The sequence below is a fragment of the Pseudorasbora parva genome, chromosome 2, assembly GCF_024679245.1.
Source record: "Pseudorasbora parva isolate DD20220531a chromosome 2, ASM2467924v1, whole genome shotgun sequence".
Lineage (NCBI taxonomy): Eukaryota > Metazoa > Chordata > Actinopteri > Cypriniformes > Gobionidae > Pseudorasbora > Pseudorasbora parva.
Window position 1 is genome coordinate 60,853,778 of NC_090173.1, and position 18,750 is coordinate 60,872,527.

Consider the following 18,750-nt stretch of genomic DNA (forward strand, 5'->3'; position numbering starts at 1 on the left):
GCTTAATGCAGTTAGCACAACATCTGTATGTTTAGGCAATAAAATTAAGACATTTATTGTTGCTTTTGCACAGAATGCATGAAGTTAACACATATTTAAAATGCTTGAACTTCTTTTGCACACAAGCTAACGTTAAACCAAGACCAAAACGGATTTTTACTGGCAAATTGTGAATTGAAACACAAATATATCCCCTGTATTCTATTCCATTACTGAGACAGCCAATTGAAGTTATGCAAAATATATAAATCACTGCTGATTCCCTTCTATGAATTGTTCAGGTGTTGATATTCATTCAAGCACATGACCATGTAAAAGAGGGCCTATTTGGGCTTCTTTGGAGGCAGAGGAAAGCTCCTAAATGAAGAACAGGAACTTGCTATTGTCTATGATGATTGCTGATAATGAAATAAAACTGAAGGGCATTCTATAAAGCTACTCTGAGATGGGTCATTCAGTTTTTGTGTATTGAATTTCTGCAGCAAAAGAAACAAAATGCATTGACTAAATCCAACAAAACCAAAAAGTAGAGTCTTCAAAAGACACACAGTCTATGAACAATAAAATGTACTGTCTATTGTATAAGGGCAGACCTGTTGGAAGAGAACATGTGTTAGGGGTTTGGTATACATAGTGTATTGTGTTAGTGAGTATTGTATTTTGAAAATTAGTGTAGAAGTTTAGTTTACAATGTGTGATTTTGAGCATGAAATTAACTGTTTTACCAATTGTGTGATGTAAGTGTGCTGGTGCAATAAGAGTTTAGGTAATGTGTCAAAAGTATTTTAAAAATTGTCATAGCGATTGTTAAAAAAACAGTAATTGTTATTGTTTACTGTTTAATTTTGTTATTGTAATTTTAGTAATGTGTCACATACAGTCATAAGGGCTAGTGTTAATATAAGTAAATGTTTTTTTTTTTTTGTTGTTGTTGCTAAAAAGACTTATCATGTTTCAAATGTTCCAGAGATGTCTAAAAAGTCACACAAGGCAATGGGGGATGAGGAGTGGATGTCCCGTCTGCGGCGGTTTGCCAACACAGGGGTTTGGCCCTCTGAAGCTGGAAACAGGCCTGCTCCCCGCCAGAAGAAATGGTTTGACCTCTTTCAGAGGGTATGTACTGATAAAGTTAATGAGAAAACATGTTTAAACCCATTTAACATAACCTTTAAGTCTTTATTTGTACAGATAGATAAATGTCCAATGCAGGTCAGTGGCCAGGCAACACTTTTTGGTGGACCACAGAAATGCCTTTGTGGATTCCATCTGTCTAAGGTATGCATTTCAGACTTTCAGGTAATCATCTCTTTCATGTCACTTCACCATCATTTTTTTTGACTCAAATACCTTCAAAGGGGTCTGCTGTGGGATACAGCATTAGTAATTGATTTTTTTCTTTCTATTTATAAACTTGATAAAGTGATACTACTGTTTACATCATTGACTGTAAGATATCAATGTTAGCTTTATTTATTCCCATAGTTCATCTAGTGATTAAATAGGCAGATATCATTTCTAAAAGTAGAAATAACTTCTGAAAGGGTTTTTCTTTCTTTGTAATCGGCTGTGTCTAATTTTAAGCAGCAAATAAATTGTATATTTTATTTTATATATAACAAATATTATTGATATGGGTAATGACTTGTTTGAGGTACAATTTAAAAGCTATGTAGTTACATCAAAAAATAAGAACAATGTACTTACTGTGTTCAAATTTTATTGCAAAACACTTTTACTGATATTGAGGTGGATACAGGTAGAGTTAGGGACAGGTGTGGTGATATGGGTCAGTTTAAGGGTAGGATTAGGTGTAAGAGAACTGCCAACTGTGTAATTACAAATGTAACTACAGAAATTAATTACAGATGTACTTTAATTACATGCAGGTATTTTTAAAATGTAAGTACAATGTAAAAACATGTATGTACACAATAAGTGCATTGTATCAAATTATTAATTAAAATGTTAGTACAGAGTAGTTAAGGCCACCTAATATAAAGTGGGTCCTTTTTGGTGTATATAAAATAAAATATACAATTTATTTGCAGCTTAGAATTAGACACAGTCATTTACACTTTCAACTGTGATTTGTCACAACAGTTGGGCTCCATTAATTAGTGTATACCTGTAAATAAATAAATTATCAAATGTGAGTGTGCCCGCTGTGTCAATATGAAAAACATCAAAATAGGCATATCCACCGATTATGATTAATGACAGATATAAAAACACAGCAAAGAAGTAAAAAGTACCATGACTGAAAGATGAATAAAACGTTTTCCACATTCTTGATTATTCTTTTACCAGGCCACAAGTGCTCCACCTGCCTCCACTCCTACCGCTGTACCGGCATGTACCTCTGCCCCAACCTTTACAAGGCCTGCACTTCACGTATCAATGGTAACACGTTATTTTAATCATTGAGTAGATTACCTCCTCCACAAGCAATTATCTCTAGAATTATCCACAAAGCCTTTTACTGGTCGACTGGAAGATTATTTATGTATTCTTCAATAGGGAAATCTTATCTTCACATTTCCAATGCATGCATAATTTTACATGAATGTCAATCTGTTTTAAAATTGCTCTCTTTTAGTTTACAAAGCCACGATTTGGAGGATCAATTAGTTCAGCAGCCAAACCCAACCTAAATGTACCAAGGCGGATTCAGGTAATTTAAAAGACCTTAATGTGTTTCATCATCATCAATATTATTATGTTTATAATACAGTAATATTATAACTGTATATTGTATATTATATATATAAGTAAAGTAAAGTTTTTTTGTACGATTGCTTAAGCACAATTTTAAAAACAAGGCTCGTTTGTCAAAACACTACACATAATTCACACATCCACACACACAAGTAGCCAGGAGCGGATCTAGAAAATTATTTATGGGGTGGCAACACTGAAGCAAGCATGCATGGTTCTTGTGGATTCAAGTAATAATATACGGACCCACTTTATATTTAGTGGCCTTAACTACTATGTACTAACATTTTAATTAATTATTTGATACAATGGACTTATTGTGTACATACATGTTTATTTTAAAAAATACCTGCATGTAATTACATCTGTAATTAATTTCTGTAGTTAAATTTGTAATTACACATTTGGCAGTTCCCTTACATCTAACCCTACACTTAAACTGACCCATAAACCACATCTGTCCCTATCTCTACCCCTTTCCCACCTCAAAATCCGCAAAGGTGCTTTGCAATACAATTTGAACACAGTAAGTAAATTGTACTTATTTTTTGATAAAAGTACATAAGTCTTAATAGTACTTAAGGCCACCTAATATAAAGTGGGGCCTAATATACATATTCAGTGTACATACACGGGGGCACACTTTTTTAACGGTCTATAAAGATTAAAGACTTGTGTGATGTATTACAATACACCCTTAGATGCCCATTTAAACGCACTACGCCTACATTAAAACAACGTTTTAATCAGTTAATTACTTTATATTTATATAGACTATACTTTATATTTATGTGTTGCTTATGCAGGTAGCAAAACATTTAAACATAGGTCTGTTAAAATCAAAAACATTTTACATTAAAACTTACAACAGAAAAAAAAAGTCTTTAATTCCTTTCATTTTTTCATTTGAGTGCTCTCCATTATGTCTCCTTATTTACCTAAATGTGTATTTTTCCTTGCTCTACCTGAGGCAAAACATCATGTGTTGACTTTGAAACAGATTAGACTTAAATTATATTAATTATACTACCCCTCTCTAGCCCTTCTACCCCTCTCTAACCCTTCTAGCCCTCTCTAACCCTTCTACCCCTCTCTAACCCTCTCTAACCCTTCTACCCCTCTCTAACCCTTCTACCCCTCTCTAACCCTTCTAGCCCTCTCTAACCCTTCTAGCCCTCTCTAACCCTTCTACCCCTCTCTAGCCCTTCTACCCCTCTCTAACCCTTCTAGCCCTCTCTAACCCTTCTACCCCTCTCTAACCCTTCTACCCCTCTCTAACCCTTCTACCCCTCTCTAACCCTTCTAGCCCTCTCTAACCCTTCTACCCCTCTCTAACCCTCTCTAACCCTTCTACCCCTCTCTAACCCTTCTACCCCTCTCTAACCCTTCTAGCCCTCTCTAACCCTTCTAGCCCTCTCTAACCCTTCTAGCCCTCTCTAACCCTTCTAGCCCTCTCTAACCCTTCTACCCCTCTCTACCCCTTCTACCCCTCTCTAACCCTTCTAGCCCTCTCTAGCCCTCTCTAAACCTTCTACCCCTCTCTAACCCTTCTAGCCCTCTCTAGCCCTCTCTAAACCTTCTACCCCTCTCTAACCCTTCTAGCCCTCTCTAACCCTCTCTAACCCTTCTACCCCTCTCTAACCCTTCTACCCCTCTCTAACCCTTCTAGCCCTCTCTAACCCTTCTACCCCTCTCTAACCCTTCTAGCCCTCTCTAGCCCTCTCTAAACCTTCTACCCCTCTCTAACCCTTCTAGCCCTCTCTAGCCCTCTCTAAACCTTCTACCCCTCTCTAACCCTTCTAGCCCTCTCTAACCTTCTCTAACCCTTCTACCCCTCTCTAACCCTTCTAGCCCTCTCTAACCCTTCTAGCCCTCTCTAAACCTTCTACCCCTCTCTAACCCTTCTAGCCCTCTCTAACCCTCTCTAACCCTTCTACCCCTCTCTAACCCTTCTAGCCCTCTCTAACCCTTCTACCCCTCTCTAACCCTCTCTAACCCTTCTACCCCTCTCCAACCCTTCTACCCCTCTCTAACCCTTCTAGCCCTCTCTAACCCTTCTACCCCTCTCTACCCCTTCTACCCCTCTCTAACCCTTCTAGCCCTCTCTAACCCTTCTACCCCTCTCTAACCCTCTCTAACCCTTCTACCCCTCTCTAACCCTTCTACCCCTCTCTAACCCTTCTAGCCCTCTCTAAACCTTCTACCCCTCTCTAACCCTTCTAGCCCTCTCTAAACCTTCTAGCCCTCTCTAACCCTTCTAACCATTCTACCCCTCTCTAGCCCTCTCTAGCCCTTCTACCCCTTTCTCCTCTCTTCCTTTTTTCCCCTCTCCCTCCATGGTCTCCCCCTCTCATCATCATTCTTCCTCTTAATGTGACGTTGCCTTCCATTTTTGTTGAAGACAGGTGAACTTAATAATGAATGGAATCCTATGTTGCCAGCTAGCATGTCCTGATTAAAAATCTTGAATCTTGTTCTGCAAAAAGTGTGAAGCTGACAATGTGCTTACAGTTGTGCAAATCTAGGCCGGTGTTTTGCTCCTTGAGTAAAGTTTTGCTAATTGTGGGAAAGTTTTCATTTTAGTGTGTAAGCAATTGAAAAAATCTGTAATAATGCACAATATGTATCTTTACAGCCTGATAGTCATAGTCAGTCTCCTTCAGCCAGTCTTTCACCGTCAGCCAGTGCTTCTCCTGACACCAGAGCTCCTGCAGCCAGACCTGTAGCCAGACCTGTTTCATCCAGTCCGTCTGCTTCAGACAAAACTTCTCCTGCAGCTAGTCCTTCTCTTACATCCTTGGTGAGTGCCCATCTAAATTTTTGTTTGTTTTGTGGCATCTGAAATTACTTGTGTGTGAAGTACTTGTACATGTGGCTTATTCTATAATTGTGGGGTGCATTTCACATGAAACAAAAAAGTACAAAATAAATTTGGTTTCTCAAAAAAAAAGACTATTGGTTTGGTTTCAGTTGATATATTTTGTCTGTGTTAAATACCTGATAGTTGCAGAGCTTAATCATTAAACACTATTTTGATATATTAACAGGGACATTGTTTCCCTGGTGAAATTGTCTACTGTAACAGACAAACTGAAAATATCTGAGTGTTCTTTTTTCTGTTCTGCCATATGTACAGTGATTGTTTTGAAATACTTTAAGAACCAGTTTATTTGCAGATATCCATGTGATATGTATAGCACAGTCACTAAGGACTGGAATTAGTTTTATATGATAAATCTGCCTTAAAGATAATTTAGTTAAAATATATATATGATTATCATAAATGGACGCGAGGTGTACCCTAAATTGTAGAATTACTCATATCCAAACTTAAGAGAAACAATATTTTGATATTATATCTCTAATGCATTTGTTTTTGAATCCGAAGCATGATGCCCCTTCCTTGCCTGGTCCTGCTCCTGCATCTGAGCCAGATCAATTTTGGTTGCCCACTAAAATGAGGCAGACGGTCCCCTCACAGGATCAGAGGTGGATTGCATCTGCGCTCTTTCAGGCTGGCAGACTCCGTACAGACTTGAAGCTCTGGTATGAGCCACCCGTCCCTTCACTCATTTATCACCAGCCTCCATCTCCAGATAGCTTTTTTAATCACAGGCTTCTGGTATGGATGCCATACCACTTGTGGAAGTTCAGACTGTTTTGTCCTGCATGTGGGAAGCAGCTGACTGGCTATGGACTCCACAAGAGAGCGCGGAAGGTATTGGACATTGACAGGTACTATCTTATGGTAACTGAGACTCTCAGGTGTACTGTGTGTTGCCTGAATTACCTGTCAACCAGTCAGACTGTCCTGGACCAGCTCGACGTGCCCCACAGAAGACTGTTCCGTCTGATTTTGACACAGAGGTGAGTTACAATCTACTCACATTGTATAGAATTGTGTAATGTGTTTATTAATAAAGACAATAATTTTATTGCATAATTAATAATGTAATTTCTGAAGCATATAAGCAGAAATGTGTAATATAAAGTAAATGCAAAATAAAAGTGTGTTTTATTTAGTATGAAATAATAATTGAAGAAAATCTCCTCTTTTACACAAAGGTATGCATGTGACATTCGTGTCATACGCATGCTGAGGGAGCGGACACTGGGCAACAGTCCCACAAGACTTGCCAAACAGCTCAGGGAGAACCATGGGGAGGAGTGGCTTGACCGCTTGGCGCACTATATGGAGGAGTGTGCTGGCTTCATCAATCGCCCCAGCCTCTTACCTGTCATTTACAAAAAGCCTCCAGAGCCCATTGATGTCCCTACCAGTAAGTGGCTGCTGTCAGTTTATGGGAGGGACATTATCAGTCGCATAGACCACATTAAGGCCAACATAACCTCCACGTTTGGGACCATTTTAAAAATGGACTCAACAAAACAGGTAATTCTTTGACATTATTACTGAGGTCTTAACTTTTGTAAAGTTTGAAAAGGATCCATGTTATAGATCATGTCCATGTTCCTTTATCCATATTTTTAATTTTGTTGATTTTAGATCACAAAAAAGTTGGCGGGCACAGCCAAAGGAACAGCACAGTGGGTGACTTCTGTTGGCAATGAGACCGGACAAATTCTTATAAGTGTCCTTACTGCTCAGGAAGGTCCAGGACTGGACAACATGGTGTCCGGGCTGATTAACAGGTACAGTCAGGCGGCTGTGGCTCCACCACTGCTGCTGTATGTGGACTGTGGCTGCTGCATAGAAAAGGGGCAGAGCAAGCTTCAGGTCAGATTTGGAGGATGGCCTGACCTCAATATCAGGCTGGACATCTGGCACTTCATGCGTCGGCTGGCCGTGGGGTGCACCACTGATGCTCATCCTCTCTACCCAGTCTTTATGTCTCGTCTCTCTGCGTGCATTTTTGAATGGGACCCAGATGATGTGGCTTTGTTGCGTCGGGCAAAGAGAGAGCAACTGCAGGGGGAAGGTGTGCCTGTCATCACTGATAACCTTGTGGATCGACGCATCACCAAAAAAGAGTTGGCGCTCTATTGCCGTCGGAGGACTCGTGGGGTAGAGTCCACAACCCGCCACCTTGACAGGCTTTTGCAAGAACTGAAGGGTGAGAAGGGGAGAGATTTGATGGGGGTTCCTCTGCTAGACACAGTAAGGATAGAGCACATATGGCGTGTTCAGATGAGGCATGTTAAGTGCATACAGGATCCGCCAGGTGTGTTTCTCTACACTGAGACGGGCACCACCACTACCAAGGGAGGATTAGTTCTCACAAAGTATAGGTGTGCCAGGGGCTCGACCTCCCTTGAATCTTTCCACCTCCACCTGAACAGGTTCATTCCAGGTTTGTGGCTCATTGTGTTTGCATTATAGAACATATTCAACACAATAGAACATGTAATATAACATAATATTTTCCAAAGAGACACTCAATTTCATGGTTTTCTTTTTTTTCACACTTCTTTACAGGAACCAGTGCTAACACACTGAATTTTCAGTTGTATCTCCTGGAAGGCCTGAACAGGTGGAACCAAGACCGGGCAGCTGCATCAATTTCCACAAAATCATCCCCTCTTCTCACCTACGCAGGGCAGGTGGTGCAAAGCATCAACACCAACAGCCTAAATGTTTTTGGAGAGAAGCTTGTGCCCACCTTCCAACCTCCTGCACAGTACACTGGTAATATTGTCACAGTCATAATACACCATAGGGTTCTTTGCTAATGAAAGGGCTATATGTTTAACGTGCTGCATTCTGTTTTTTTAGGGGAGCTAATTGGAGTGGACTATCTGCTTAATCAGACAGGGCAGCCACTTCAGTCAATGGATGCCGACAATGAGCAGACAGACCAGCTGCTGGAGGAAGTGAATGTAGATGAGAAGGATGAGGGGTTTGAGGAGGACATCAATGAGGACCCTACACTGAGTTTCCTCCTTGAAGATGAAGCTAATTGTAACCCACCTACAATTCAGCTTGTTCATCCCTCATCCCAGTCTGCTGCTCCCTCATCCCAGTCTGCTGCTCCCTCATCCCAGTCTGCTGCTCCCTTATCCCAGTCTGCTGCTCCCTCATCCCAGTCTGCTGCTCCCTCATCCCAGTCTGCTGCTCCCTCATCCCAGTCTGCTGCTCCCTCATCCCAGTCTGCTGCTCCCTTATCCCAGTCTGCTGCTCCCTCATTCCAGTCTGCTGCTCCCTCATTCCAGTCTGCTGCTCCCTCATCCCAGTCTGCTGCTCCCTTATCCCAGTCTGCTGCTCCCTCATCCCAGTCTGCTGCTCCCTCATCCCAGTCTGCTGCTCCCTCATCCCAGTCTGCCTTCTCCCAGCCTGCTGTTGCAACCTTCTCTGCTCAGCCTACTACATCCACAGACCAATATGCACCAGGTTCCTCCACTCAGGTGCCTGAGGAGCTTTTGGTATGTAAATTTTGCAATAGGAACTTGCAATAGCAGAAAATAATTTGCAATACGACAAACGTACTAATACTACCATTATGTAATTTCACTAATCTATTTTATAGTACCATTTAAAAAGGTGTTTTTTTGTTTTTTGTTTTTTTTTACAATTGTACCATAAATGTACCATTTAACTACTGTTTTAGGCTGTGGATGAGCAAAACATTCCAGGAATGGACCGGGTGGACAGACTGGCTGAGTATTTGGTAGAGCTGAGGACAAGCACAGGGTTAACCCTGAGCAGACATCAGGTAAGCAAACATTTTGAATGTTTGCTAACATGGAAAATACATACGCAAATCACTGTACTTAATAACTTAATTATGTATGTGAAATTACCAGTTTACTTTTTACTTACCTATGCCTCTATACTTCTATTCTTCTTCAGGTTGATGATATTGTGTGCCTGTGGCAGAGCCTGCTTGACTATGACAAGCAGCGAGTGAAGTTTTCTGCCAGACACCAGGATAGGCTGACAACAGGGAGGTTCAGGTCTCCGAAAAAGAAGGCCGTTTTTACCCCTGGAGTGGACAGCCTGAAACGAAGTGTGTTGGCATCTACAGCTTCACCTGCCCAATGGCCAGACTGCTGTCGTCTTGTGGAGGCAATTTTCATCAGGCTCTGTCACATCCATCAAAGTCCGAAGAAGAAAGGGAAAGGTTCGCTAAGTCGCTGGTCTCTCATTTTAAATGATTACCGCAAGATCCGGCAGCTGATTCTGTCAAATGGTGCCATCATCCAGGACACAACTCTTCAGCTGGTGGAAGTAAATCAGACCACTCTGGTTCAGTGGCACAACGGCAGGGTTAAGAAGCAAGATGAGACTCTTCTGCTTCAGGGGATTGATCTGCCTGACCCTCTTGGTGTTGCTGCTGAGTCTCTCCAACCTGCTAATGTCCGTGCTGTTGCTCCACCACAGGTCCAGGGAGAACAACATATCTACAACCTGCCACAAAGCACAGCTGGGCAAGCTAGACTAAAAAGGCGCATCTCTAGCAGTACAACTGAAGCGGTCATACCCAAGCTACCAACCCAGAGGCCAATAATTCCTAGGCCTGTTGGTAACCTGCAACCGGTTCCTGTTCTTCCCAGCCCCAGACCAAATGCCCCCCTTGTCTCCCACACTACCCCTACCTTTACACTGTTTGTTGTCCCTCAAAGTCCTCTTCCAATTGTCCCAGCCACTCCCAGTTTCGTCCTCCCACCTCCTGCCACAGTCACTCAGTCTCAACTCCCTGTCCCTCGTCCCTACCACAGGAAGGTTGAGGCAAATACTTGCCGGAAGTGTGGGCAGTTTAGGACTGCAGCGACTGGACACAGCCAGTTTAGAGGAACTATCTACTGCCCTGTCACAGAGACTCTTACAAAAGAACAGTGGCTTGAAAAAGTGAAACAAAAGAAATAGTCTTTTTTTCATTTAAATAACACACACACACACACACACACACTTTTATTGAGTTTCTATATTTTTGTTTATTACTATTATTGTTATTTATTACTAGGTTGGGGATTTTATTTAATTTTTTTATTATTTTAAATATTCTATTTGCTATATTCTCATTGTTTTCTACATTTGTTTGTTTACTATTATTATTTATCTATTTTATTATTATTAGAGGTGGGTGGTGGTTTTTATCATTTTCCATACAGCTCTGGAAAAAGAGACAAATGATCAATGATTAAGTGTTCAATGTTCAAAATCAATGTTAAGTGATCTCTTAATTTGTTAGAGCCTTATATAGATATATACACTTCTTAATAATTTGTACATTGTTTTATAATGTGTCTCTTATAATTTATCATTAGACGTTTTTATTGTATATTTTGTTAGAAATAAAAATGTTTATTGTTCATAGAATAGTGTCCATTCTTTCATTAATCATTCTGTCAAAAAATTACTAAAATTACCAAAAACTATTGCTATTATTATAATTTTCATTATTTATCATCTCAAATGTAAAGCACATTTCAAGGAACTCCATTTTCATATGGGTAGTAAATAAATATTGTATTGTTTAATAATTTGTTTATACAGTTTATAATAGTTACTTATAATTAAATGTATTCTGTGTGTATAGTGAGTGAGTGAGTGGTCCATCATCTGGTTGTCTTGTTTTAGTTACAACAGAAATCTTTAATTAATTATCCTATTACACTTTTATTAATATATACATTTTATAAGTGCATGCTGTTTTAATGTACTATTTATTTTCCCAGTTAACTGCCCAGATTTTTTAATAATTGTATAGCACCTTTCAAGCATTTGTCAAAATACTTTAGAAAATAAAATTATAGATCAAGTTAGAAAATCCAAAGATGAAATAAAACAGTACAAAATAATGGAAAAAAAGCACTGCTGAATAAAATTAAAATTAAAAAATGGGAAACCAGTACTTATACAATTAACACATTTGTTTACTTTTTTTAATGATAGAAAAATAACATACATTGTATTTAAAGTTTAACCAATTACTCAAAAAAATAATTATAAATACAGATTTATTATATTCAAAGTTCAAATAATACAAAAAAGAAATATAGCATTGTACAATGAAATAAATATACAAAAAATTGGAAACACTGTAGTCATGCATAGAAAATGAGATGCATTGCATTACTATTAACCAGCATCCTCAAAGTACATGGAAGGAAATTTGGATTACAAATAAAGCAGTTATTTGCAACATTTAAATAAAAGTTTTAGTCCTGTCAGAGGTGGGATTCGAACCGTCGTTCTTCGTGTCAGTGTAGCAGCCTGATATGTGGATGGGGAAAGTACTTTTCAGTGAAATATGACGATAACTTACCACAAAACAACTAAAGATCGCACAAGGGCTCTAATATTTTCATTCTCTCTCATTCCCCCTTTCTTTTGATCCTTTCTTCTTTCTTTTTCTTCTTCTTTCCTTCTTCCCCCTTCTTCCCCTTCTTTTTCCTTCTCCCCTTCCTCAAACAGACTATTGTTCCCCAGCTTTGGCGGAGTCGGTAGAGCATGAGACTCTTAATCTCAGGGTCGTGGGTTCGAGCCCCACGTTGGGCGCTTCTATTAGCGTTCTCACTTCCCGAAGGGCTCTCGTTTTCCAGTGGGGAAAGCCAGTTCTTCGTCGCCTGGCAACGTCCAAGTCTGATTTTCGATTGCCTCACCCACGTCCCTGCTCGCCGGCAGTCTCTGTGGCGCAATCGGTTAGCGCGTTCGGCTGTTAACCGAAAGGTTGGTGGTTCGAGCCCACCCAGGGACGAAGACTGTTTTTCGCTGTCATGCTACCACGCGACCTCTGACACAGGCCCAGAAGTTTGCGCACGTGGGTTGGGTTGCGTTACAGAAACACAGTGGTTGTTTTGTGAAAGTTTACATCAGCTCAAGTTTGCTGTGGCGTGGGGATGGAATGTTCGCGTTTTGTTCCAGGGGGCGGAGGCCCTTGATCCAAAGAGGTCCTGCTCTAACACACCTTCTTTTAAAACACCATCCAGCACTGGTAACAACTTCCGACTGTGATCGATTGGGGACTTTGGTCGTATAAGGAGGGCACCAGTAACTTTCAACCTATCAGGCTCTCAGGCATGGGGCAAAGGGATTCGGCATGCGCCTATATGTACTAGTGTTTTTGTAAAAAAAAAAAGGAAAAAAAACACATAAAAAAGAAAAAAAGAAAGAAAAAAAAACTGAGACCAGCACGAAACAAGGGCACGCACCCGCCCGGCTAGCTCAGTCGGTAGAGCATGAGACTCTTAATCTCAGGGTCGTGGGTTCGAGCCCCACGTTGGGCGCTTCTATTAGCGTTCTCACTTCCCGAAGGGCTCTCGTTTTCCAGTGGGGAAAGCCAGTTCTTCGTCGCCTGGCAACGTCCAAGTCTGATTTTCGATTGCCTCACCCACGTCACTGCTCGCCGGCAGTCTCTGTGGCGCAATCGGTTAGCGCGTTCGGCTGTTAACCGAAAGGTTGGTGGTTCGAGCCCACCCAGGGACGAAGACTGTTTTTCGCTGTCATGCTACCACGCGACCTCTGACACAGGCCCAGAAGTTTGCGCACGTGGGTTGGGTTGCGTTACAGAAACACAGTGGTTGTTTTGTGAAAGTTTACATCAGCTCAAGTTTGCTGTGGCGTGGGGATGGAATGTTCGCGTTTTGTTCCAGGGGGCGGAGGCCCTTGATCCAAAGAGGTCCTGCTCTAACACACCTTCTTTTAAAACACCATCCAGCACTGGTAACAACTTCCGACTGTGATCGATTGGGGACTTTGGTCGTATAAGGAGGGCACCAGTAACTTTCAACCTATCAGGCTCTCAGGCATGGGGCAAAGGGATTCGGCATGCGCCTATATGTACTAGTGTTTTTGTAAAAAAAAAGGAAAAAAAACACATAAAAAAGAAAAAAAGAAAGAAAAAAAAACTGCGACCAGCACGAAACAAAAGCACGCACCCGCCCTGCTAGCTCTACCTGGATCAGGATCGTCTGTCTCACCGCTCTATTCTCGTCCAATTGCATCGCTGGCTTTCCATTGTGAAATTGGACGAGAGCCAATCGCGTCGATCGCTCTCCATTTTGAGATTGGACGAGAGCCAATCGCATCGCGGGATGAGAATGGACGCAGCCACTCACCGCGCTTGCATCCATTTTGAGATTGAATGACGACACACACCTCGCTTTTCGAAAACCTCTACAACTGTGTTATTACCGAGCAAAGTAGGTAATAAATGGTTTTTTGTTTTCTTCTTCTGTTTACTATATTATTTATTGGCCATATACTTGTTACGTTTTCATTCGTCGCACAAGTCGTTTAATCGACCACTCTTTTAACAATCATAGCGCAATTGCTACAATAACAACTTTTTCTCTGTAAATTGTAAATGAAACCCTCATTAAGTTCACGTAAAGGTGTATTTTGTGAGATATTATGAGGAATTCTGTATGCTAGGTCTTTCTGTCGCGATGGTTACGTGGTTTTACTATAGTAAACTTGTTTGTGTTTATTAACTGTGGTCACATTAATCACGAATTGCCCATAGTTTTTCATATTAAACATCATTTAGCTTGGTTTGAATGAAAAAAACTGTTATGGCTGTAAATGTAGTCATCCCTCATATTAACTCTGGTGTTACTATAGTAAACATGTTTGTGTTTATTTTTTGTGGTCACATTAATCACGAATTGCCCATATATATATATATATATATATATATATATATATATATATATATATATATATATATATATATATATATATATATATATATATATATATAGTAGATATAGTCACCCCTCATACTCATTATAACCATGGTTTTATTGTAATTAACATGTAGTAACCATGTTTTTTGGAGATTGTATAACCACAGTTTTTAGTACCTTGGTTTAACTATGGTAAGTGTAGCTTACCATGCTTAATTTGTGGTTACCATGGTTTAACTTTGTTATATTTTATATTTAACTATAATTAATTCATTTTTATTTGTAGTAAAACCATGGTTAGTTTTAGTAAGGGATGCCATCATTCAGTTAGTTTGAAGTTTTGTTTAAATGTATATTTTTTTTATAGTTGTATCATTATAATTAAATGGTGGGAAAAACATCAGTGTAGTTGTCCAGTACTTGTTATCTGTTATTTCCATGTTATTTTTAGATGAGCACAAAATCAAAGAGCCACAAGGCCATGGGAGATGGTGAGTGGATGGCGAGATTGAGGGCCTTTGCCAGCTCTGGGGTCTGGCCTTCTGGAGGAGGAAATAGGCCAGCCCCAAGGCAGCGGAAGTGGTACGACCTCTATCAGAAGGTAAAGTATCTCATTACATTTAATGCAGGTCTCCTGACAATTGTGTGGACAATATCAATATATAATGGTTTTTATCTTTTCAGATTGAGTAATGCCCCATGCAGGCCCATGGACAGACCACCCTCTTTAGAGGGTCCATGGCCTGCAACTGTGGATTCCACAGCACTAAGGTGATCTATTTGAAAATGACATGTAATGTTGCATTACATATCTGTTAAAATTCTGTTTCACTACATCGTATGCCCTTCTGCTGTTGTTTTAGCAGCCTGCTGCTGCCCCTCAGTCTTCTGCTGCACCGCCTCTGTCTGAGGCTTCAGACACGGCTCCTGCCCCACGGACATTCCTGAGGCCCCCTCCAAGTTTGGCAATGGTGAGTATTTCCTCTGTAATTAATGTTTACTTAGATTAATTTTGTATTTGTTTGATAAGATTTACAGCCCACTAACTTCAGAATGATTCTAGTATACTCCTACACACTGATCAGTTAGGCCATTAACATTTTTATACATAAACTAATTTTTGTTTGACTATATAATATTAGTGAGGATATTGCATACACTTACTCTAAACTCTAAACCTACACAACACTAGATTTAAATACAAATATTTGCGTTTTGACTGGTTTTTAACTAGTGAAGACCAGTAAAATGTCCTCAGTACTCTGTTTGTCATGATATTTCACTAGATAGGTGAATAATTGCAATTAACTTTGTTTCTCTTTTTAGTTCACTAAGTCACGGTTTGGTGGGTCCCAGTTGGCTTCTCTGAAGCCAAATTTAGTGGATCGGCGGACCCCCAGCCCCTCTCCTCCACCCTCTTCCAGGACCCCTAGCCCTTCTCCTCCCAGCCCCTCCCTTTCTCCATCCTCTGTGAGGGCTCCCAGTCCTGCTACATCCTCTGTGAGGACCACCACCCCTTCTCCATCTTTTGTGAGGACCCGCAGCCCATCTGCATCCTCTGTGAGGGCTCCCACTTCTGCTCCATCCTCTGTGAGGACCCCTTCTGCTTCCCCTGTGAGGACCACTATCCCTTCTCCATCCTCTTTGAGGGCTCACAGTCCTGCTCCTTCACCTGTGAGGACCACCACCCCATCTCCATCCTCTTTGAGGGCTCCCAGTCATGCTCCTTCCTCTGTGAGTATATCACCACAAATGTAAATAAATTTTTTTTTAACTCTTAGTACAAAAGTCCAAACTGATCACACTTGTAACACAGCTAGAGATTCTTTCAAAACCTGACCTCATGGTTTCATTCTAGTTAAACTAAACGAGAAGAGATGCTAATCAAAAGTTTGATAGTAAGAAGCAGGGACTGTGAATTAAACATTTATATATGTGAACCACTTAGTAGAGAAAAGCATACTTTGTGATTTTGCATGTTGTACTAATACAATTGAAAAAATGCTGAAATGCTTGAAAAATTGCACTTTTGATTATCTGTTGTGATATAAGTATTAAGAGTTTTGAAATTTGACCAATTGCTTGTAAAAAATTGCATCAGAGCAATAAAAGAAAAAACTATTGGATAGGCTGTGGTGTATATTAGTGCAGCCTTTATTTATCAAATAATCAAATTGTCTTTCAAACAGGAGGAGCCTGGAGGATCCTTGCCAGCCCCTGCTAGTGCCTCAGCTTCATTCTGGCTGCCAGGTGAAATGAGCAAGACCATTCCTGTGCAGGACCAGAGGTGGATTGCCAACACCTTGTTTCAATCTGGCAAGCTGCGGCCAAATTTGAAGCTGTGGTATGAGCCCCCGGTCCCAGCCCTCATTTACCACCAGACACCAACTCCGGACCGGTTCTTCACCCATCGGTTGATGGTGTGGATGTCCTACCACCTGTGGAAGGTGAGGGTGTCGTGCCCAGCTTGTGGCAAGAACCTGACGGGCTACGGTGTCCACAAGGGGGCTCGGAAGGTCCTGGACATTGACAGATACTACCTGATGGTGACAGAGACACTTAGGTGCACTGTGTGTTCTCTAAACTATCTGTCAACAAGTCAGACTGTCCGGGACCAGCTTGACCTGCCTCACCAGAAAATGTTCCAGCTGATCTTGACCCGCAAGTGAGTAAAGCACATATTGATTGTGAAGACTTAAATTACTGAATTCACTCTCCAATGAACATATAACTAATCACAGCAACAATTTCAGGTTTGCCTGTGAGATCCTTGTTATTAGGCTGCTTCGGGACCGGACACTGGGCAACAGTCCAGCTAGATTGGTGAGGCAGTTGAAAGAGAACCATGGGGAGGAATAGCTGAATCGGTTGGCACACTATCTTGGGGAGTGTGCTGACTTTGTGGATCAACCCAGCCTCTTTCCAGTGGGCTGCCAGGAGCCTCCAGATCCCATCGACATCCCCACCAGTCGATGGCTGCTGTCCGTATACGGCAGGGACATCCTCTGCCGTATCGACCTCATCAAGGCCAGCATCACGTCGACCTTTGGCACCATCTTAAAGATGGATTCAACCAAAAAGGTAATTAATAATCTGACTCTGTGATAGACTTACATATTTCTTAAACACTGTCAGATAAACATTCATGTTGTTTTCAGTGAAAACAGTACGTAATAAATGTGTTGTTACATTTGTAAACTTTAGATCACAAAGAAGCTGGCTGGCCATGGACGGGGGACAGCACTCTGGGTGACCTCCATTGGCAACGAGGTCGGCCAGATCCTGACCAGTGTCCTGTCGGTGCAGGAGGGGCCAGGACTGGACAGGATGGTGGCTGGTGTCATGGAGCGGTACCACCAGGCTGCCGTTCCTCCGCCAGTGCTGCTGTATGTGGACTGTGGCTGCTGCGTGAATGAGGGCACGAGCAAGCTGCAGTCCAGGTTTGGGCAATGGCCAGACCTCCACATACGGCTGGACATCTGGCACTTTATGAGAAGCCTGGCCGTGGGCTGCACCACCGACGCCCATCCCCTCTACCCCACCTTCATGGGATGCCTGTCTGCCTGCATCTTTGAGTGGGATGCAGGGGACCTCAGCCTGTTGCGGCAGGCAAAAAGACAGCAGCTGAAGCAGGAGGGTGTGCCAGGTATTACTGATCTCCTGGTGGACAGGAGCATCAGTAAAAAGGACCTCAGCCTTTACTGCCGCAGGAGGACACGCGGTGAGGAGGCCACCATAGGGCTGATGGAGAGGCTTCTTAAGGAGCTGGGTGGAGCAAATGGGAGGGACCTCATGGGTGTGCTACTTCTGGATGAAGTGCGCATGGAGCACATCTGGCCTGTGCAGAAACGCCATGTCAGGTGCATCCAGGACTTGCCAGAAGTGCCACTCTACACTGAGGTAGGCACCACCAAAAAGGCAGGGGTCATCCTGACCAGGTATCGCTGTGCCAGAGGGTCCACGTCCCTGGAGTCTTTTCACTGCCACCTGAACAGGTTCATTCCAGGTTTGTGTCTCACATGTTTGATGTTTCAAATTATTTATATTTATTATTCAGATTGCAAGGCAAGACTTTTTTGATATAAATGTTGTTGTTTTATTCTTCTAGGAACCAGTGCCAATGCACTGAATTTCCAGCTCTACCTCCTGGAAGGCCTGAACAGGTGGAATCAGGATCGGGGGACTGCGGCAGTGACCAGCAAACCGGCGTCCCTTCTCACCTACGCCGGGGATATGGCCCACTGTGTCAACACCAACAGCCTGAAGGTGTTTGGCCGGGCTTTTGTGCCAACTTTCAGGCCACCTGCCAAATACACTGGTATGTCTTACCCTTATCTGGCTACATAATACTTTTGGTTTGTGGGTTTGCAATGTTTCAGGTTAACTGAAGATGAATTTTATCATTCCCGTATGTGTATATTTTTGTTCTTTTTCAAAGGAGAGCTG

General features: G+C 41.7%; 1 protein-coding gene and 3 non-coding genes across 4 annotated transcripts; all 4 read left to right on the top strand.

Moving 5' to 3' along the window:
* Nucleotides 1–838: 838 nt before the first annotated feature.
* On the top strand, nt 839–10,720 carry LOC137049523 (uncharacterized). The gene is made up of 12 exons (XM_067428066.1): nt 839–1,113; nt 1,189–1,275; nt 2,308–2,400; nt 2,597–2,671; nt 5,351–5,515; nt 6,104–6,582; nt 6,781–7,108; nt 7,223–8,027; nt 8,153–8,362; nt 8,450–9,096; nt 9,282–9,386; nt 9,524–10,720. The coding sequence occupies exons 1-12, from the start codon at nt 970–972 to the stop codon at nt 10,538–10,540; spliced, it is 4,155 nt and encodes a 1,384-aa protein (XP_067284167.1). The 5' UTR covers nt 839–969; the 3' UTR covers nt 10,541–10,720.
* Nucleotides 10,721–12,300: 1,580 nt separating this feature from the next.
* Nucleotides 12,301–12,374, top strand: trnan-guu (transfer RNA asparagine (anticodon GUU)). Its single transcript has one exon. It is a non-coding gene; the product is annotated as a tRNA-Asn (tRNA).
* A 456-nt stretch (nt 12,375–12,830) lies between these two features.
* trnak-cuu (transfer RNA lysine (anticodon CUU)) lies at nt 12,831–12,903 on the top strand. The gene has a single exon. It is a non-coding gene; the product is annotated as a tRNA-Lys (tRNA).
* A 125-nt stretch (nt 12,904–13,028) lies between these two features.
* On the top strand, nt 13,029–13,102 carry trnan-guu (transfer RNA asparagine (anticodon GUU)). The gene has a single exon. It is a non-coding gene; the product is annotated as a tRNA-Asn (tRNA).
* The last annotated feature ends 5,648 nt before the right edge of the window (nt 13,103–18,750 follow it).

Coding starts and splice junctions, on each gene's coding strand:
- LOC137049523 (XM_067428066.1), top strand. CDS start 970: ATGTCTAAAAAGTCACACAAGGCAATGGGGGATGAGGAGTGGATGTCC. Junction 6,583..6,780: donor CGTCTGATTTTGACACAGAG/GTGAGTTACAAT, acceptor TTTTACACAAAG/GTATGCATGTGACATTCGTG. Junction 7,109..7,222: donor AAATGGACTCAACAAAACAG/GTAATTCTTTGA, acceptor TGTTGATTTTAG/ATCACAAAAAAGTTGGCGGG.